The following is a 23,580-nucleotide window of genomic DNA, read 5'->3' on the forward strand; positions in this document are numbered from 1 at the left end:
ACATCCTTCGTTAATATACACAGCTAGCATAGGTCATAAAAAAAAAAAAAAGCTAATGCGAACGCGTATGTAAATCATTTAACACAAACGTAGATCGCATCTTTCGTTAATATACACAGCTAAATAATTATAACAGAATAAAAACTAATACGAACACATATGTAAATTATACATAGGCCTACAGTATACCACTACATGACTATGGGAATATCATTGCCATTATAATGAAAGTGTATCAAATGAAAGACTCTGCTTTCCTTAGAATCTGTTAATACTCAAGTGGAAAGACGCCACACATTTAACGGTTGTTTTTCCCACCTTCAAACGTTATCTACAACTTTCGTAACAGGGAGAAGAGGTTCTCCATTATCTCGCTCCTTCTCAAAATATTCACGCAATCTGCATATATAAATTCATGACTTTGGCTCTTAAAAGAGCCGTTTTTTTCTTTTTCGATTCTGACGAACCACTGGCCATATTACTATATCAATAATAAAGTTTACAGGCACTGTAAATTGCTCAAGCACAAAACAACACAACTACTTCACCTGTACTATAACACAAAGAGCTAACGACTCGTTCGCCACGTGCTTCACATAGAAAAAGAAGTGGCAACATCGCGCTAAATGCATCACACGCTCATAGCTGGTTGGTTGTAGCAGACAACTTTAACCTCTAGTGCCCGCCTCTCTCCCAGCATTGCAAACTGCGATTGAATTAATCTTCGCATATCAGAACTCAAGTCTTGTAACAGCAAATTACAATAGAATTAAAAACATTACTTTAAACCGAACCAGAGTGTTTTAAGGTTAAAATTTAGCAGAATAGTTTCATTCACAGTGGAATTTCGAGGTTCTTTTCACAACTTCAAAACGCCACAGGTTGGCAATGCTGGTCATTATCTTTCTCTCTCGTTCTCTCTTCTCTTTCCAAGAGAAATGTCAGAGCCGGAGACTGGCCAGCTGTAGTTTAGTGCCATCTTATCGATTCAGTACAGCATCCAAGTCTGACAGAGTCCACGTGAACAGAAACACCCCTCAATCTCCCTGTGATGTTCCTCTGCAGCCTCACAGATCGCAGTTGGTGTGCATGAATCTGCTGCAGCCTTAACCAGGGGGACATGCTGCAGTTGATTCCATGATCAGTAATCTGCTGATTGAAGCCTCTGCAGCATTCTGGGATATGTGCAGCTCCCACAGATAGATGCCACCTTGTAGGCGAATCCTGGAACCATGTGTGCCTTGTCCTCCTGGTCAACTTGTAACTATTGAAGATGATTAATGAAATAATGATAATGAAGGCGAAATGAGTTCGAGGTCCAACACCGAATGTTACCTAGCAATTCTGCTTCAAGTGGTTGAGGAAAAACCTCGGAAAAAAACTCAATCAGGATTTGAACCTACGCTCGCTTGTTTCATCGTCAGGCAGGCTAACTGTTACTCCACAGCAGTGGACACTAGAGACAGTTAAAAATACAGGTATGTTGAATGCAAGCAGTCTGGCAAGATATTGTGGCAAAAGTAAAATCAGGTTTGGGAAGGAATTGCTAAAGAATTCAGTATGCCAGAAGAAGCATGATTTGTGCTGAGAAGACATTATTCCTGAAAAATAACTAAGGTGCTTCATTATAAATTTTGAAATATGATTTATTAAAAATGTGATAATTACACGATTTACACGCTACTGATACCACTTACCTGTGTGTTGCATGTATCATTTTGTCTCAAATCCAATATCGTGTTTGCTGACTGTTTGCCTGACCTAAAACTGTGATAGAATTCAGAATCGTGATTCGGACGTGTTTTAAATGTTTTGGGTCTCCTTATTCATTGAATTTGGGGTAGAAGAAATTGTTTTTCTTCGTTGTTTATATCTTCTTCGGAAAACATTTTGTCACACAATGATAACTTAACTTAAACCTTGCTCCTGCTCAGGTTAAACCAAGAGTCATCTACCTCCTTAGTCCTGAGACATTTGTTGTTTATTTTTAAAGCTCAGTATAATTCTACTTACTGGCTTTTAAGGAACCCGGAGGTTCATTGCCGCCCTCACATAAGCCCGCCATTGGTCCGTATCCTGAGCAAGATTAATCCAGTCCCTATCATCATATCCCACCTCCCTCAAATCCATTTTAATATTATCTTTCCATCTACGTCTCGGCCTCCCCAAAGGTCTTTTCCCCTCTGGCCTCCCAACTAACACTCTATATGTATATCTGGATTCGCCCATACGTGCTACATGCCCTGCCCATCTCAAACGTCTGGATTTAATGTTCCTAATTATGTCAGGTGAAGAATACAATGCATGCAGTTCTGTGTTGTGTAACTTTCTCCATTCTCCTGTAACTTCATCCCTCTTAGTCCCAAATATTTTCCTAAGAACCTTATTCTCAAAAACCCTCAATAATTGTACACTTAAAAAAAAAAGTCACTGAAATGAGGAAAAATGCTGAAATAATTCTGCAGGTTACAGTTAGGGCACAAATGCATGTATATTATAGTATACTTCTGTTCTCTGCACATACATCTTATATCATAATCATGTATGAAGTATGGTATAGTACACTATACTCTCAGGACTTAGTACGATATGCAGAGTTTATTGTTCTTACTGTACACTGTGAAACATGCGTTTAGCTTAAGCTTGAATTATGAAATCGGGCCTTAAAGTTCTTTCTTCTTCGCTGTGAGAAATTTGCTCGTCTTTCTGTTACTGTACACTTTCATAATTAAATCTTTGTCATAAAAGACCTTCAGAAAGATATTTGAGGAGCTGATCTTGCAACTGCTCTCAGATTATAAAGGGATGGATCTCTTTGTATGAACCTAATTTATTTTTCAGTCTGAACAACTAATGACTGGAGCAAAGCGACTTGAACAAGAAATAGAGACTGATGTCCGTTTGGCAGTGTCAAATGGAGAGAAGGCATGGAGGAACCACTACAGCTGGACGGAACAGGAATTAAGAAAGTATTCAGAGAGTGTTAATAGAGAACTTCAAAGGAAACTTAAACAAACTCAGGTACGAATATCCAAATTTTAATATGCAGTATTATGACCTCCCCTGGCACTACATTATCATCACATCATCGGGGTTATGTAACTCCGCCTTCCAGGCGCCCCAACCTCAGAAGTGGGTTACAATTAAGCCACAGCCAGGAGAGAAGACCAGAAATGTCGAAAAGACAACCTGGTGGCATTGGATAAAAAAAAAATGCAGTATTATTGTTTATGCAAGCTAATATCTTACATTCTTCTAGCTTAAGATGTGGACATGTATTTGCTTTGGTAAGTTTATTCCTTACATACGTAAATATACAGGGTGTAAATGATACAAATTGCCAAAATTATATAAGCTGTACATATCGGTCTACTGAACAAAATATCTCGTGAAATTTAATTACAGTCAACTCCAGTTATAGTGAACCTCTGCGGACCAGCATATTTCGTTCACTATATCCGAGGTTCACTAAAACCGAAGTGTCTGTTTTTATACTGCTGACGTTAATATACATACAATATTAATGCCCGTTCGGGTCAGACTGCATTCAATATCAGTACTAATGTTCTCTTTATCTTCCAACTTAAACACTTTACACTTCGACATCCTGATGTTCAGAGTTCGAAACTTTTAATCTAATCTGGCCATGTAGGTAGTAGGCACTGATCGATTTCGCACCTCTTCCCACTAGAGGAATGCTACTGTGTACTCGGCCTTGGAATTTCCCCGGGTTCACTTTTACAAAGATGTGGGTGGAAGGGTTGAGGACCATTATACTGTAATCCTTCTTATATTTACCCTTTGGTCATCACTCTACTCCCTTTTACAAAAGAAAACACTTTTTCTTCCTATTCTTCTAATAACCTCTTTTAAAGGGATCAGAACTAATCCTTCCTTTACCCCTCACTAGGTATGCTATTCTCTTTAACATGTTTCAAGCTGTCCAGGAAGCTGAACAAATCCTTTGTATTTCAATGCACTTAAGGAGTAGAAGGTTTGAGATTTTGTTCTGAACATGTTCTTGGTAGTTTATAGCAGGAAGGGTTTCCTAAATTACCATTTTGGCCATTTTAAAATTACATTTTCTTGGAAGTTCTAGTTTTAGGTTCACTATAAATGAAGTGAGGGTTCACTATAAACGGAAATATTAATGTACTTTATAATGTATGTGGGTCGGGACCAACGATTTAGGTTCACTATAGCCAAATGTTCACTATATCCAGAGTTCACTGTACATCTTAAAATTTTATTTTTAATTTGTAAAATACCATGTAAAATCGCTAAGATTAGGATGGTTTGGTCATATAAATAGAATGGAGAATAATAGACTGGTCACACAAATATACAAATGGAAACCAATAGTTAACAGAAAGCAGGGTAGACCAAAAAATAGATGGGAGGATGATGTCCTGAATGATTTGAAATTGATGAAGGTGGAAAATTGGACAAAGATAGTTGGAAGCCGTAAGGAATGGAAGGAAGTTGTTGAGAAGGCCAAAACTTTCATCTGAGAGTTGTAGAGCCTGAATAAGGAGGGGGAGGGGGAGGAGGAGGAGGAGATACCATGTTTTTAAGATTAATAGTAGTTTAATTATTTGTTTACATTTCGACTGAACGTAAATGTTTATTGCCAATGACCTTGCACCCAACAATACCAATACACAACAGAGTAACAGACTGCTTCAGCATACATACTGGGCAATGTAGCCTGTATATTGTCTTTTCCAAAAATGTTACACTCACAAAACACATTTTTTTCCCTGGGAAAACCATGACACTTACAGAAAAACAACATTTGACTCTTTTCTTCAGTTATTTATGCTCTACCACCAGTTTTTATTTATTTATTTATTGATTTATTTATTTATTTATTTATTGATTTATTTATTGATTGATTTATTTATTGATTTATTGATTGATTTATTTATTTATTGATTTATTTATTTAATTTATTTAATTTAATTTATTTTATTTATTTATTTTATTTATTTTATGTATTTATTTATTTATTTATGTATTTATTTATTTGTTTGTTTGTTTGTTTATATCGTTTGCACCCTGTATACATAGAGCTATTTTTGCAACAAAATAATTTTTCAAACACACTTTTCCTGGTATTTATTTCGCACTCTCACAAACTAAAGTTGTAAAGAAAAGCCTATTAGTATATTGTATTCAGTATGCCACAGAATATTATAAAATAAAACCAGTAAATTGCTGGAAAAAACGGGAATAGAGACTATAGGCAATATTACTTATGTTTAAAAGAATTTGTAACGATGTATCAGATTCCAATGATTAACTTAACCAATGTAATGGTTAAGCTTTTCTCTTCTCTCAGAACCAAACAACCCTTTGATATTGATCCATATATGTTGCAGAAATAATAATCTGTTGTAAAAATTAAGTAGATAGGGTCAACAGTGTAAGTAGTACTCTGTTGTCCATTGTATACACTTTGAATGGATACATGGCGAAGATGAAAGTCGCACATGAGAAGTTTTGAGCTAACAATACATTATAGAATACCACATTGTGTATTGCCTTGTGCAATTTCATTTTCAAAAGATAAATATTGTTTATCTGTCACTCCTCATTCTTTATGACTTTTAACAACATTGCTACTGGTGATTGGCGAAATGAGAGAAACATTTCAAGTTCACTGGTTCACAAGAAGAAGACTCCTTTACTGTGACAATGTATGATATCAATCTGACATTGTGAAATTGTTGTAACTTCATGGACTGTGTTAGATTTGATAATTTATTTGCACTCTTACTGTAACATTTCAGAATCTCATGAGTGGTCTCAGGGAATCAGCAGAATCCCATGAAGCTCTGTTGGAACACCAACGAACTGACTTCGGTACATTTGTTCGTGAGCGTCAAGATGATCTGGAAACTCAATGTTCCTACGTAAATGATTGGAGTCAAACCATTGTTACTGAACTCCAGAAACGCAACCAGGATGTGGAGAAGTTTCTGATTGAAGATCTTCGAAAGGATATTTCTACAGGTAATATGCACAAGAAATTTTCAGTGAAGACAGTAGTGCTGTCGGTGTGCTGTCATGGAAGTTCGAGATTTAGTGTCATGTTAATTGTACATTGCGTTTGTTCAACTAAAAAATAGCTGTCATAGCCAGCACAGCTGACTACGGTTGCAGTTTTGTAGCTGAAGTTACATCTAGCCCTCTTTAGTATTTATCTCGATCGTGGCAAATACCAACAATTACTGATTTTTTAATCATATTACGATTGAGATGGAAGTGTACATGTACACTATCGTCCTAGATCATATATACCCAGATTGCTCTGCATTATAGGTTTTGACAGTAACAACTTTTGTCAGGTTTACTATGCTGCCATTTAGTTGTTACATAAGGAGTCACGTCATAACTCCCATTTGAATTGCATTAGCGACTATACTGCCATCTCGTGTTTGTTTACAGCAGACAGGTGGCGATCCTGGCAGTTGTTCTCTTTGAAGTGCAACCTATTTTAACATAGGAACGGGCAGTGTATGTATGTGTGCGTGCGTGCGTGCGCTCTCTGGATTTAACAATGAAGTCATCACCCTTCTTGCTTCCCAATATTTTTATGGAAGGTCCACAAATGTCCTAAGAGTTTCACAATTAACCATGTGCTCCATCTCCATGTCCTCTTCTCTGGTGCACAGTAAGCAATACGATGGAGGTGTTTACTGAGGCAGTCATGACTAGTAATCAATCTAAACATGGCCATGGCAGATTTTCGAGGTAGATCAGGAATTAGTTTTGGATCTTTGAGTGATTCTTTCCATTTTGAATTTTGATGTTTTGCCTGTTCGCTGTTACTTATTCTTTTTATTATGACTCGTTTTATGGATTCATATGGGTACTTGAAATTTGTTTTTAAGTTGATTTTAGTTCCTTTCTTTGCTAACATATCTGCTTTCTTGTTACCGTTCAGTCCACAGTGGGCCGGGATCCATTGGAAGACCACTTTTTTATTTAGGATTTGAATTTGTTTTACCATGCAATGAATTTCTTTTACTTTTTCCATTTTAGGGGATGTAGTTGAGCTGATGAACTGGATTGCAGCTTTGGAATCAGACAGGATTACTATGTTTTTGCACTGGTTTAGCCAAACAAATACATTTTGAAGTGATGTATAAATGGCTTCAACTTCGCCATCAAAATTTGTTGTGTACTTACCAATATTTTTATAAAGAGAAAAGTATTGACAAGTAGCTCCTGCTCCAGCTCCTTCATTTTGATCCACGAGAGATCCATCAGTGTAAATGTACAAGGCCTTTTGTGGATATTTTCTATTAATTGTTTGTAGGGCAATGACTTTTGCTACTTCTGGATTTATATCTTTTTTGTTGAAGACTTCATCAAGATAAAGGCAGCAGTCTACTTTGAAGTTATTAAGTGGATTATATCGAGACATCAAGGCAATCTATATGTGATCTGGGCTATCGTTTATCACAGTCTTTAATTAAAAAGCTTTGCGCCTATTAGTACAAGCTCACTGTTTACCTATCAGCCATATTACTACTGAAGACTTCTGTAAATAAAAGTAACTTAAAAAAAAAATCACTAACAAAATACTTGTGGAAACATCTATGGACGACAGTAGATACATATACTGAACTTCAAGTTACTTCAACTGCTAAGTACAAGTGCTGATAAAGCTACATTTAACTTTCCGGAAGCTCGTGAAAGTTATCATTGCAGTTAAATTTATAAGAGCGGTTAAGTAACTGAGAGTTAACTGAGGTGTACCAGAAACTGGGCACTAATCATTGTTACAATGTTCATTTAAGTAACTGTAGTTACAATTATGTTGGCAAAAAAGGACACAACCAAATAAACAGAAACAGTCTGTAAAAAAAAATGCACAATTATATTGACGACATATTTTGCTATTGAAGGAACGTTCGTCTTTAAATTCAGTGGCAGCCGGCAATTATTTTAATTAAAAAATCAGCACTCGAAATATTATAAACAGCTGATGACTCCCTTCAACCATGTCCGAGAACAATATTCATGTTCGTGGCTGAGAGTATAAGTATACCTTCGGGTCCAGCAGACAAATGCAAAGAATATTGCGCATGCACGGTTCACAGTGCCAGACTCCACAAAAACGAAATTCCCAGATGTGCCCTGAAGAACAATACAAAATCAGAAAAAATTATTCAAATTGAAATTAAAAAAAGATCACTCATTCTTAGAAATTGCTCGTATTTTGCTGAAAATACAATTTATCCTGGTAATATCTATTTATATAATTAATTCGCAATAATGAAATTGGCTTCAAAGGGTTGAAATTGTGATGAAATGTAAAGAAAACTGGTAAAAAAAAAGAAGGAACTTTAAGCATGCTTATTTGTATTGTGCTTATTGGAATTGCATTATTTTCATGCCTCTAATTATAATTTGGTTTGTGCAGTCATCTTTTCAGGCATGTTGTGTTGCCATTTTACTGCAAGTTGCATTGATCATAACAATGGAGGAAGTGGAATTTGTTTTATCCATGTCCGAGCCTCAAAAATGGAATTTAACTCTTCAAACTAGCAGAATTTCAGAACTGTTATAGTTGATCATGTCTGGAAGCTTTGAAAACCAATGAACATTTGTAATGTTACTTTTGTAGGTTGTATCTGTACTATTTTGCATTGCTGGTATATAAATCTGTTATTGTCTCTGTTATTAGTGTATTAAAATTGTGGATGCAAGTTAGTAATGAATCTTTACTGTCTTGCAGGGCATACTCCTCAACGAAGGGAGTTTTCGTACCCCAGGATTTTAGCAGCAACATCTCCACATGAGCGAATCTTGGCAAGGTTTCGAGAAATGAATGATGCCGTGTCACCACCTTTGCAAACCAATGAAGTGAGTGTATGTTATGGGCCAATTTTTTAATTTATTATAATTTTGAAGTTTGAGAAAACTATGAACAGCATTCTTTCAAACCTGCTGAATATGGCTTTTTGACTCTTCGTTATATCCAGTGAATATAATTATTTTTAAAGTGGAACACAAACTTCTCAGTGTCATAATCATTTTAAAAGTTTTTTCTTTATTTTTGGAGATTTTTTTTGTTTTTGCTCCTTGTGATTTACGAGTCAATTACTGAAGTTCTTTAAGTTAGAGCTGGAATTGACTGAAAATACAGTAGAAGCCTATTATAACGTGGTTGTTGGGGGAACATACTTCACCACTATATTCTTGCTGAATAATGGTAAATGCAAATCGGAAGGTGACCTGTATAGTGACGAAACTTCTCAGTTTATGTTCTTCTTTCATCCACCCTGTACAGTAACTGTTCTGGGATGCCATGCTGTCACGACAAACTTGTCTTTAACTTTCCATTCATTACACAGTAATTATTTTGAGCTTATCACTCGCTATAGTAATATGCGTTACAAGAGCGGTATGTTGAAGTTTTCATGTTCGAGGAAAAGTTTGAAAAGGCGAAATGTAGTTGAACTTTTTTAATTTCCGAGAATTGAAAGAGAACATACCGCTCGTTTATCGTACATTATTTTGTGCGAAGATCGTTTATTACATGCCTGAAAGAGGAATTTCTAATTAGTTGCAATGAAATCTCCATCTTGGTTTCTGTTCAATGACGGCAAATTTGCAAAACAAAAATATCTGTATTCAACATTGTTGCTTTAAAATGTTTTCTGTGTTTACTATACTCCAGCAGGCCGTGATATACGTCTGTCTTTTTTTTTCCCCCAGTCTATAAATGCGAACTTAAAACAAATGGTAAGGTTATGTAATGATTTAGAGTTTACTTAATTTTTGCAAATATTTAAAAACAATAATTAACAGTGCAATTTAGGTGAAATTGCAGTGGTAAGTTTCCAATTTATAATTATTACTATATTGAATGTCTCTAAAAATAGTATGTTAAAAGCCTAAAGCAGTAAAGTCAATATGTCACTTAAGCAGTAAGAAGAGGGAAATTGTTATGTGTGTTAGGTTGGGAATACTGAATGTGGAATTTTAGACTTACCGCTGATTGGTTTTGTGTGGAAACCAAGCAAATTACTCACGATCTCGCACAAAATATATTTTTCTTTCTTGAGACACCACAGGTACAATGAACTCAACATTCAATACTACGCGAATATACTGTACAATTAAGGCTATATCGATGGCCCAGTTCAAAAGGGAAACAACTCGAAATTTAAAGTTTTGAGAAACTGAATTTAAAAGCTTCATGTTGCTGTGAAAAATCCAGGGAAACAACTCGAAATTTAAAGTTTTGAGAAACTGAATTTAAAAGCTTCATGTTGCTGTGAAAAGTCCAATTAAAACACTCTAATTTGGAACTTACGGCATATATAAAACGTCATTAACAGAATTTGGAATAATTTCAACGATCCTTTGATTTTTTTACAGAAACATAAAACTTTAAAATGCAGGTTTCCAGAATATTAAATTTTGATTTGTTTCTCTTTTGAACTGGGCTGTCAGTATATCTGTGGACAATGGAAAGAGGGTTGTTGTCTTCAGTTGTTTGTTAGTTGTCAGAGATACAAGCCTAAAAATAGAGCATTATATCATAGATTTCTGAGAAAATAGCCAAAATTGATTCTGCTACAGAGTCAACTCTTTATTGTGTATTTAACTGGTTTTAAATCATTAAGAATTCCATGTACTTCAGAATCAAATATTCACTCCTGCAGAATTAAGTAACAAGTGACTAGAAATGGCATGTGGCTTCCGAACTCGAGATACGTTAGTAATCAATTGTATTGTAGAATTGTTATATGTCGACTAATTTACTGAATTATTAGCATGGATGAATATATAATAGGATGCGAAACTTACTGAGTTTTCCGTAACACATGATAGAGGCGTTAATGTAGAAACTGATCTTGCTGCCATCTGTTGGATGAAGGAGAGCACACAAAGTAGCAAAAACAAAAACTAATTACTCCATGCATTTAGCAGAGCACCTGGTGACGAAAATGTTAAACTATGCAGAAACTATTCCTTCCCTGCCTCCCCCACTCTCATCGGTATTCTCAACTCAATTTAAAATAAAACATTTACATTTTTATTTCTCACACCATCTTCCACTGAAAATTCTTATCGGAGCCAATAGGAGGATAAAAGAGACGATTTATTTTACACTACCCAATTAAAATATAACCAAACAGAGACAAAAATAAAGCAAAAGGTTAGATAATTGGGATTGTATTCTTTGGGTATTTAGTGTATAGCGCAATGGAAAAGTCTGCAAAAACTACTTAGATAGTTCAATTTATTATATTACTATTACTTCACAATACATTCAACAACACTATTTTTACAACGTCCATAAACATCACTGCTCAACATACACTGCTTATACACACACTTAGTATCACTTTATGTTCACTCATTAGCAAGTTTCTGGCTGCCATCTTGTCTTCTCGAACATCGTCTGTTCGTCTTGAACGAACGGATAAATAGAGAACTCTGGGTAATCTATCCAACACGTAGTTCTAATATTCACCACCCATGATGTTGGGTGCTGATCATCTTATTTGAACCCCCTTCGGTCAGATGGCACTGACCGCAACTTCACATCCTATTATATTCATCCATGTTATTAGTATTAAGAATTTCACTAATAATGGTGCTTTTAACGTAAAACATATATACTCGAGAGTGAGATGGTTAAAACAATACGAACTTTCAACGTCTTAAGTCATATGCTTTTTGTAAACTGGAAGTTCCTAAAATTGATTATAGGGACAGCACCATTGCTTTCGTTATTGCATCAGCTGATAAATAGTAGTTTCCAAACTGCATGCTTTTTGTAAGATAGTAGGGGGCAGTAGTATCACTTTTATTGCTGCATACCCCCCCCCCCCCACACACACACACACACACACACACACACACACCCACATCATAAATTTTGGCATTTTCCAAATTGAAAAGCCTACAGATAATTGGAGCCTTAGTTTTCGCGCGTCACCTTGAGTACTTCAGGGAGAGCTTACTTGAGTGTCACTCACACAGTACAAGGTTTCGAATCTCTTCTCTTGCAAGGTCTATGGTGCCCCCTTCTCCCCATTCACTGCCCAGGCTTGTAACATCGTCTGAGATCCTGCCCTGCCCTGCTCTATTCTTTCGTGCTTTCAATATCCATCGTGATGTGGTATCAGATTACGTTCATTTTCAGCTTTCCCCTTTCAAAATTCTCAAATGTTCCTTCAAATGGAGTGGGGAAAATAGAAATGAGACAAGTGACCAATGGGCTTGCAGCTTGGTTAGACACATTTTCTCATACCCAGTTTCCCTTGGAAGGACGTATTTTCAGTAGGCTATCTTCTATAAATTAAAATTAAATTATGATTTATTTAACGATACACGCAACTGACGAGGTTATATCAGTATTGCTGGTGTGCAGGAATTTTGTTCCGCAGGAGTTCTTTTGCATGCCAGTAAATCTACTAACACTGTAAATGCCATCGACCTGGGCCGGGATCGAACCCGCAACCTCGGGCACAAAAGGCCAGCACTCTACTGACTTGCACCACCCAGGCCGATCGTATCTTCTATATGTTTCTCCTCCATTTCTCTTTCTCTTTTCATTCATTTATTAACTCATATGCTGATAGCAGTTGGCTGTACAAGTATTAGCTATGTAAGTGCACTTACACAAGAAAGATTGGGTACTCAGAATTAGAAAGTGAAAGGATAATTTTATATTTTTTTATATGTGTGAAGGTTGAAAATTATAACTTCTACAAGACTTGGTATTACTTTATTATGAAAGTGAAAAAGTGCTTATCACAATAAAAAAAAAACTAATGATTTCCCCCCCCTCCCCACTAATTACGGGTATTTGACTATTTGCCATTCACCCATATGAAGCCGGTTTTGTAGACCAATTTACCGATAGAGTCGTTGTCCAGGGTGCGCCTTAGGAGTCTGGTCTATGTTAAACCCACGATTAGATGAGATGATGATAGAGATTTGTTGGGATGCCAAAGGGGAACCAAAACTTCCAAAGAAAACCTCTGTTGCCAGGACCACGGGCTTGTCCAACACAAGTTGTAAATCAAAGGTATTCCGGGGATCAAACCCAGGTTCACAGAATTATAAGTTCAGCGTTCTAGCCACTATACCACTGGACGGCTTTGATGATGAAAATAAAATGGTGAAGCATTAAAACAAAAACATGTCAAGAAAAGTGGAGGGGGGGGGGAGTGTAGACAACGCAAAAAGGAACAAGAAACAATTTTGCAATATGTTGTTTGTTGTTTAGTCAACTGTCCGAAGACAGGTTTGAACCTCACAAGTAATACAAACAAGGCACCACTTATGAGACAACTAGGCCAGGAGATTATGGGGTAGGGTGGTCAGTTCCTTTCCCTCTCCATTGCATACATTGCTGACTAGCTATATATTACACTAGTCAGACTTCAGATGCATACAAACAGTTATTGTTCTTCCTGTGACATATATCTTGAAGTGAGATGTACTGCCTGATAATAGACGTACATATCAGCCAGAACCTCAATCAGAGGCATTGCAATATGTAGTAGCTATAAAGTATTGCATCTATATCAATTGCAAATGTGCTGTTTCCAGAATAGCTAAATCATCTTCCTCCTTTAGATCTAACATCTGAATATGTGTGTCATTATGCTTACTGTTTATGCAAATAAGGCGGTTGAGACACAATGCTGGCAATTATGGATTTGATGGTCAAATCATTAAGTATGTTTCACACAATTAAAGGACGGTGTGACTTTTGGTGTTCCAAATAAGTACTTTAGTACGATTCTTGGCATCCCTCAGTGCAGTCCCTACCCGGAGATCCGATTGAGGGACTATTTTACCTCTGGAGAATTTTACACTGAGGGACTCCATGAATCAGAAGCAGTGAAAAAAATAGTGGGATTGCGTTGGTGTAAATGCAGCTTATGTGGGTACCTCTTTGTTACTTGTTAGCTTAAACAACAAGTTTAAGCCCCCTCACCACGACAAGGTGAGTACCCACATTTAAGGATCACCTTCAAATTTATACAGATGGATCTCTAAATCCTAATAATGGGACATCAGGAGCAGGGTATTATATTCCAAAATATCAAGAAAGTTATTTCATACCATGTTCATCCTCCTCCAGTCTAGACACTGAATTGCTAGCTATTGATGCTGCTCTTCAGTGTGTTACTCAAATTTCTGAAAAATCTATTTGCATACTTACTGACTCCAAGGGGGCTATATTTAATATAATTAAATATGTATCAAACCTATACGCACATAGAATTATTCCAATTCAGAAACAACTAAGTAAACTAAAAGAACTCCAAAAGGAAATAACATTTCATTGGATACCTAGTCATTGTGGTATACCTGGAAACGAGAAAGTCTATAATATTGCAAAACAGGCAATGTATTTGCAACCAAGACCTCTTCAAGTGATATCTCTATCCAGTGCTTTTGCTTCAGTAAAGTCTCATTTTACAAACCTATGGATCAACAATTGCCTCTCTTCTGTCAAAGGAAAAATTTTACAGTCTGTACAAAAGAAACGAAATGACCTGAAAATGTACAAAAACTTGCCCCCCAGACAATTAAAGGAATTCTATGAATCATGAATCCCAATCACGTTTTTCCTCCCTCCCCCTCCCCTTTGGAGGAATACTGTTCACGTGTTATATCGAAATCTGTATTAGTTCGAACCACTCTATATTGGGCTTCTACTGTATACAGTAATATTGTTTTTGTGTGTTTACAACTTCATTACAAAGGGAAGTCCCCTCTTTAATACTGAAATAAATAGTAGCAATGTACATGTACCTGAATGATCCTTGGCATCTTTGTGTATTTTTCTGTATTAACTCTGAATTCTTTTATTGAAATGTGCGTAGATAAGATGATTGTAATTGTGAAGGAATTTTGTGTGAGAATATTAAAATGGTAATAACAAAAATGTTCGTGTTCATTATATTCCTGCTTGTGAATGCCTGAACTTTTCCTCAAGTTTGTGTGTTTGTCATTTATTCCTGAACAAAACTAGATTTTTATTTTATTTAATGCATGGTTGCTGAATGTAAAGAATGAACAGTTTCAAGACCATTACGTTGTGATTTGTGCAATGAAGAGAACATTGATTTAATAATGCTTAAAAACTTAAAAAATAGTCTAGCACTAAAAGAAAATGCCTCTTTGCAATTCGTGAGTAAAAATGTTGCTTACTTTTAATTATACTTGTATTGCAATGTGGCTTCTGTATAAAAAGATTTGAAGTCTGGTATTTCCGTAAGAACAGAAATTAACATATCTTAATGAAGGAAGGTTTGTAACTTTTCAGGCATGTCTTAAATTTGGTGTAATTTTTTTTTTTTTAATTATCTACAATGCATTTTTGTCACTGGTGTTATTTATTTATTCTGGTGGAGTTAAGGCCATCAGGCCTTCTCTTCCACACCACCAGAAATACAATATAACTACAAGAAAGTGTTAATATCTGCAAATTAAAATTATCTGTAACATTTTCCTTAGTATATTTAATTTTAGCCTGATCTAATTAAATTGAGCATGGGTCACATATATACAGATAATCTAAGAACTATGTAGCCATCTTGTAAAAATTTTGTTTCCCCCTCTCTCTCCATACATTCCTCACTCTCTCACATACCTCTCCATCTTTTTTCTCCATCCTCATTTCTTCTGTTTCTCTTCCTCTCCACAATGAAATTGTAAGGATCATTCTTAAAAGGAGGTGTCCGAGAATGGTGCTCAATAAAAAGAGTAATATCAAGTAACGCAAATAACTATACCTAGTCACAGTGACTTCTTGAAAGGGCCAGTCACGTGATCTTTCATCAAGCCACACCAAATGTTTACTTTTTCTGTATTTCTTTGTTGTTCACTGATTTGGTGTGGCTGTTTGTTTCCCCCGATTCTACAGTTGAATCTGTTCACGGTATCATTCAGATGAAATGTAAGTGTGCTGCAGCCAGCATGTTTAACAACTGAGACATTAAATACTGTGTGAGCGGACAAGGTTAATAAATAAAGCCCTGTATGTTACGGTATTTACAAAAAAAACAGTAGAGTGAAACTTTAATTATTATTATTGACTATTTATGAAATTCCTCTAATCGTCATTTTTTTCTGGAGCATTATTATTTCTGTGCATTCTGTAACTTTCTCCATTTTCCTGTAACTTCATCTCTCTAAATTTGCACGTATTGTAAAAAAAAAAGAAAACAAGATTCTGGATTGTTTGGTCGTCAGCACGGAATATTTTTTGGTCTACTGTACTCAGTGGCTGGAAATTCCTTGCATATGAAGAGCAGCTGTGAAAAAACCAAAACAGTCACTCCTTGCTTTTGTTCTGTTGAACTGAACAACAAGAAGCATTCCCAAACATTCCTACCTACCTGACTGTAACAATCCCTACCCACGGTTTCTTTATTTCACTAATTCTCAGTTGGCATGCCAGCAGTCTTAAGTGTCAAGTGCGTGATTTAGTTGTATATTTTATGCGGTTTTTGTGTGTTTGTTCATGATGCCTACTGCACAAATGAAGACAACATTCTGAATGTACTAAGTGCCAGTTTTTTCAAATTTTATTTTATTCAATCTAAGGGAGAAACATCCATATGAGAATATCATACTAAATTGTCTTTGTCGTAGCTCAGCAGTAAGTGACTCATTCGTTTGCCAAAAGATGGTGTTGTAGGTATCTCAACATGCATTTCGCACTGTGTTTTTCATCAATGTCTCAGAAAGTTGTTTTTGACACTTAGCACATTTAGAATGTTAGGTCCTTAATTATTGAAAGTAGTAGAATTCTTAGAATTTACTTGAAGCAAGTAAAGAGATAGGGTTGGACGTAAATCCCGAAAAGACTAAGTATATGATTATGTCTCGTGATCAGAATATTGTACGAAATGGAACTATAAAAGTTGGAGATATATCCTTCGAAGAGGTGGAAAAATTCAAATATCTTGGAGCAACAGTAACAAATATAGATGACACTCGGGAGGAAATTAAATGCAGAATAAATATGGGGAATGCCTGTTATTATTCGGTTGAGAAGCTTTTGTCATCTTGTCTGCTGTCAAAAAATCTGAAAGTTAGAATTTATAAAACAATTATATTACCGGTTGTTCTGTATGGTTGTGAAACTTGGACCCTCACTTTGAGAGAGGAACAGAGATTGAGGGTTTTTGAGAATAAGTTCCTTAGGAAAATATTTGGGGCTAAAAGGGATGAAGTTACAGGAGAATGGAGAAAGTTACACAACGCAGAGCTGCATGCATTGTATCCTTCACCTGACATAATTAGGAACATTAAATCCAGACGCTTGAGATGGGCAGGGCATGTAGCACGTATGGGCGAATCCAGAAATGCATATAGAGTGTTAGTTGGGAGGCCGGAGGGAAAAAGACCTTTGGGGAGGCCGAGACGTAGATGGGAAGATAATATTAAAATGGATTTGAGGGAGGTGGGATATGATGGTAGAGACTGGATTAATCTTGCTCAGGATAGGGACCAATGGCGGGCTTATGTGAGGGCGGCAATGAACGTCCGGGTTCCTTAAAAGCCAGTAAGTAAGTAAGTAGAATTCCTATCAGAACACATTTCTCATGCACGAGATCTATTGGTGAAGCTGTTAAGATACAACTAGACATGATGCTATCAAAAAACTCTGATACAGCACTGTGATCAAAGTAAAAAATGTATTTTGCCAAGAAAGTGTGACTTGCTTGAACCTGAATCTTACAGACTCACGATTTGTACATTCAAATTTTATCCAGTAATCTCATGTGATGCTGAATGATCATTTTCAGTATCCAAAAACATCATAGATAACAGACGACATATGTATTACAACAGAGAACCCTGAAAATTTGTTAGTCATGTTTTGCAATAAGAAAAAGTAAAGTAAACAAAGAAATAAGGGCTACATATTGACCTTAATGTCAGATGATGATGATAATGATGATGTGGTTGTTGTTGTTAAACTAATGCTGAGTTCTTGGAAATAAAGCAATTAACTCTCTTGCTCTGCAATATTTCTTACACACATTACGTCAAATAGTAGAAATAGAAAAACCTATACATACATAATGCTGAAACGAGATGTTATGGCACCAAGCGCAAAGTTTTAAATTTCCGGCCAGCAGGGTAGAGGAGTGGGGGTTGTTTGGGTTACGGTTCTCAAGCTCAGAGCGGCAGGCATATCCGTTTCATCTCTTTCTAAAAACATTCGTCTTATCTTAGTATCACCACTTTCCTACTCAAGAGTCCGAAGGTACCTAATGAAATTACGCCCGCTATTCCATCTTTATATTCTTATTCTCCGTCCGAATCTGATGACTGATCTGTGCTGGAATCAGATGTCCCTAAGATTATGGAAATGTTCTCCAAAATACTGTCCATCACGTGCTCACTTTCAATGTAATTGTTCTCTACTTTCTTCACATAATCATACACTGATATCCATTCTTGGAAGAAGCGATTGCAGAGTCGGCCTCTGCTTATGCATAGCGTAGAAATTATAGATGAGTCTTCTTATGACTTCCTCATCAGAACTGTCTACAGCTGCAACCAATCTTCTTTTTCAGCTGTGATTTTTCTGGACTGGAGAAAGAATCTGCTGTTCCTGTCTCAATATTTTTCCCTTCTTTCTTGATTCTTGTCAAGGTCGCTTTGAAATACCAGTGGCAGCCAGTACTCTTGCACACATGCTTTTCAATGGAGTTGGTATTCCATTTACAGCCTCTTCTAACATGAATTTCCATACAATTTATGCTATTTCATGTCCTTGACTTTGAACTACTCTATGATTTCACACCTTAGACAATGCCATAATGAGGGTGCTCAGAAGGACAATGTTTTCAGTATTAGCAATAGCGGTAGTAGCAGAACGATCTGAACACTCGGAATGCTAGTAACAAACTAACCCAACACTCCTCCAGTTGAGTGTGAGGGTGAATCCAAGTAAACGAACTAAAATGCGCCCCTTGTGCTGGTGCCATAACTTCTCGTCCTGGCTTTACATACATACATACATACATACATGATGTGACTCAAATTGAAGTCTTCAGGAGTGAGTTCTTCTGGAAAATAGTATGGCTTTTAATTTCAGTACTTTGTTAAGAGATCTCAAAACCAAATCAGTGCAAGGTGTTTCATGTCTCGAGAACAAATTAGTTTGGCTAACTGTACCATGTTCTGCAGTGGGTTATAGAATAATAATTTTGTTAAGTGCAAATGTTCATAACAAGATATATTCAGCTTCTTGTTTTTATCTTACTGAAGTCTGAGTGCTTTTGTGCATCATATAATTTGTTCTGCAGATTGACTCCATGAGGAATGACCGAAGTTCACGAATCCTGGATAATAATGATGAAAATCCTACGAGATCATTGTCTACTACAGACATATCCAGTGAAACTGAAACTTTCTTCAATATATCTGTCCGTAGTGAGCCTGCATCGTCAAAAGAGGTTAGTGAAGTTTAACAAATACAAGTTTTTTACTTTATTTCTTTCTATGGTTTTAAAATGTTGATATAGAATAATATAGGGTAGTGATGGTGGTTGTATGTTACTTATTTTGTGTGGTGAAATTATGGCAGTGTCAGACTTCTTATTGTGCATTTAAAAAATCAATCCAAGAATTTGTTTAAAAGTACAAGATGAATGTAGTATTTTAAGGAATATTATCTTCTCTGTTATATAGGATGTTGATAAAGAAAACTCTAATGTTGCCAGCACGAAAAGGTATCGGTCAGAAGATACAATACATAAGAAGAGGCAACAACCAATGAAGACATCAGCACCTCGAAAAGCCTTGCAGTCCCAGAATTGATTGGCTTTTATTTTTCTTTCTTTCAATTGTTGAGGAAATAAACTGTTCACTAATATTTGTACCCCATTCATCCCTGTGTCTTCCCATAAAATATTACAAAACCTAATTCATTTTGTCTGAATTAGATTTCTAGTGGAAAGGAATTGTGAATATTTTTATACGTAAGCAATTTTTACTTTATAATTTTTTTTTTTTTTTTCACTTATGAAGAAAGAGTGTTTTTAAATTATATTTTATCTATGTAATATTTTTTGCAAATGAACAAGTGATAGCTATTTAGAAAACAAATACTGTATAAGAGAAGTGAAAATGACTATGGGCGTAGTTTTCTCCTGTTAAATATAAAAAGTTCTGAATTGTTTATTGATTTCATATTTGCGTTTGTACTAAATTTTATTAAACAGTAAAATTAAAAGTTTATTTCTCTTTATCTAATAACATTGCATAATATGGTATTGTTCAGATGTGAACTGGATTATTCTGTACAGCTGATGCATATCTACTGTCCCACCGTTACACTCAAAATAGTTTCTACCTCCTTCCTAATGTTCAGGCTGTTGAACTGAGTTCATTTCGAAAGTAATTAACAATGAGTTTGTATTTTACAATAGTCATAGACATTTATTGTAAGCAATAGATTTTTATATTACCTGATACTGTATTCTTGAAAATGTGTTCTTTCTCAAAGTCTCAATACCATTACCAATGACTATGAAGTATAAAAGATCCGCTATATTTTTTTTTAAATGAGCAACCATGACTAATGTATGTTTAATTACTAGAGCCAATATGAAATAAAAATTAATGTAATTAGACATCACGATATTGTCTTATTCTCTGCTATTGCAGTATATAATTAGTAATTTCTTAATTAAACTCTGTCATTAAATATAAAATAAAATGTCATTGTTTTAATATTCCTAAAAGAGACGAAATATCAGTAAAATTATGTACAGTAGAAACTCGATTTCCAGACTAATTGGAACCAGGGGTCATCCAGGTAATCTAAAATCCGGATAATCGAATTCAAAATTTTAAAACAATATAACCAAGAATTTCAGAATGCTACAGAAACTTTATTGCAATACATGTGCAGTGGATAAATTTCTGATAGTGAACGGCCCAATTCGCCTCTCTTTAAACGATCGAAAATCTTCAATGTGTCTTTGATTGTTAACACAACTCTTCTCCACTTTGAGTTCGACATCGCACGCACAGAACACTAAACAAAGTGACTGTCATTAACAGACGATAACAGAACAACTGAGAACGTACAGGCCGGCCGACACTTGCCACAGAAGTAAACAAGCGACTATCACTCCCTCTCCTTTCTACTTACGTAACACACAGACATACTGTACGGTAGTTGTTGTTTTCTAATGCCAGGCGTTTGACAATAAAGTCATTTGACCTCTTGCACTCCAATGTTTTTCAAAGATATTATCATGACCAGCCAACGAAGCACAGATTTTGAGGTGTTCTGAATCACTGTACAGTAGTAAAAAAAAATAAAGAAGAGATGGGCTCTTCACATCTGGATAACTGAGGTTCGGATAATCGAGTTCCTACTGTATTTTCATTCATGAACATGAAGGTATATGTGAAATTTTTCTTTTCTTTGGAATATGCATATACAGTGAAACTTCCCTTAACGGACACTTCCCAATAGCGGACATTTTAAAATTCCCCTGCAAAATAATATTGGCCCTTGTGATAAAATTCTTCCAAATAGCGGACATTCTCAATAATGGACGCAGACACTGAAATGTATCTCGAACAACAATTAAAACTTCTAAATAACAGACAGCGTGAAAGAAAAAAGAAGAAAAAGACGCTTGTAAATTAAACGGAATTCTTTGCAACAATCATTATCATATATTTGAACGTTCTTGTACTTTATTGAAGGTAAGCAGCACAGTTGTTATTTGTGATACTGTACGTGAACATCTTAGTTTGTCAAGTTGAGTGTTCGGAAGAACAGTCACATTAAAAATGTCAAAAACGTAAACTTTCGTCACTAAAAGAGAAAGTGGATATTGTAAAGCATAGTGAGAAGGAGAAATTAAGTGTTAGTGAGCTGGCCACAAAGTTTAATTTGGGAAAAACTCAGATTAGTGATGTTTATTTCATTTACGAAACATTTACTGGTACGATTTCTCTCTGGATGAATACTGTAAACAATCTCACTGTCTACTGTACTGTACTGTAAAATATAGTGTTGAATATGTATGAGAAATTTTAATGTACTGTATATAGGCCTATACTAACGATTTTCTAAATAGCGGACACTTCTCAATAACAGACATTTTATTTTTCCCCGGCGGTGTCCGCTGTTGGGAAGTTTCACTGTATCACCTTACAAAAAAAAATAACAGGTTGCTAAGTCCACTTCAGAAGACTTCAGTTGATTTCGTGAGAGCTTAGGTTTACACATGAAAGGATATCTTATGCAGCGGCGGAGTTCCAGTAATTTGTCGTTGTTTCAAATATACTGTTACCTCAAATCCACAGTCGAGGGTAATGTGGCTGTGTAGCAAATGAGAGGTTACAAGTTCAAGGCTCTGCTCTTTTTCTTTATAGAGATAAATTAAGGTGCAATATAAAAATTCTCTATCTTAATGGTTATAAATAAGACATATTTTTCCTCCTGTGAACTAGAGAATTTGGTAACATTGTACTTGCACAAGTTTTGCTGTATATGTTTAGTTAAGAATTGTTTTTCTTTATTCCATAATAATTTATTTCATCCCAGGCATTTAATACACGATATAACATTCATATAAAAATCAAAAAAAAACTTCTACACTAAATACATGACTGACACGAAATTTGGTTTGTCATGTTCTTTACCTTAGATTGTTGCTTTCTAGCACTGAGCACTTAACAAAGTCATTGTTATCTTCCTACCTGGTCTCAGATTAATTATTATTTTATGTACGTCATACCACAACATTGATGTCACGACTACACAATGCATACATTGCTTTTGAACCACTGAAATTACGAATCGACATGTCTGCACACTTTCCCATTAGAGGACTTCTCAAATTGTACAGAATGTGAAGTTTATTTTCTACATAGTTTATCAGAATGATATATAGTAGAATTTATGTCCTCAATTGCAATCAACTTCCACCATTGGAAAAATAAACATAACAGTGAACTGACCCACCATGACTCCTCCATACTGTTACAACAGTAGTGTTCCCAGAGTTATTTCTCTCTAATCGCCACATGATTATTGTATTGTATTGTTATTGGCTGTAATTACTATACTTGTGTCACCTGCAAATAATATGGGATGACCTACATCTTTTATTAGGGGAGCAACATCATTTATGAACACTAGAAAAAGTAGGGAACCTAATATTGATCCTTGAGGAATTCCATTATTAATAGTTTCCCATGTCGAGGTAGATTTCATAGTTGTATTGATTTCGACTTTCTATTTCCTATCTGTGAGATGTGAGTGAAACCATTGGTGTGCAACGCCTCGAATTCCATAATAATCTAATTTGTCTTGCAGCATTTTATGATTTATACAGTCACATGCTTTGGATAAATCACAGAAAACCCCTCCAACTTGTAATTTTTTATTAACTGCCTCCAGAATTTTGTCAGTTAAACTAAATGTTGCATTTTCCGTGCCTTTATTTTACCTAAATCCAAACTGTTCTGGGACTTATCTTTCTAGATGTTGTTATAATCTTTTATACATTACTTTTTCAAAGATATTGGAGAAGA

The 23,580-nt window shown here is 35.6% G+C and overlaps 1 protein-coding gene across 2 annotated transcripts in view; it reads left to right on the forward strand.

Annotated features, from left to right (window-relative positions):
* Positions 1-20,651, forward strand: part of LOC138692222 (kinesin-like protein Klp61F) — a 163,657-nt gene extending 143,006 nt beyond the window's left edge. The window contains exons 15-19 of one of the 2 annotated variants that reach the window (XM_069815389.1): positions 2,842-3,021; positions 5,793-6,015; positions 8,750-8,883; positions 19,323-19,472; positions 19,708-20,651. In XM_069815389.1, the coding sequence (XP_069671490.1) occupies positions 2,842-3,021; positions 5,793-6,015; positions 8,750-8,883; positions 19,323-19,472; positions 19,708-19,836 (816 nt within the window). In that variant the 3' untranslated portion in view covers positions 19,837-20,651. The remainder of the gene's footprint in view (positions 1-2,841; positions 3,022-5,792; positions 6,016-8,749; positions 8,884-19,322; positions 19,473-19,707) is intronic. The other variant, XM_069815474.1, reaches the window with a different exon arrangement.
* Positions 20,652-23,580: the final 2,929 nt, after the last annotated feature.

Source organism: Periplaneta americana, chromosome 1 (assembly GCF_040183065.1).
Source record: "Periplaneta americana isolate PAMFEO1 chromosome 1, P.americana_PAMFEO1_priV1, whole genome shotgun sequence".
NCBI lineage: Eukaryota > Metazoa > Arthropoda > Insecta > Blattodea > Blattidae > Periplaneta > Periplaneta americana.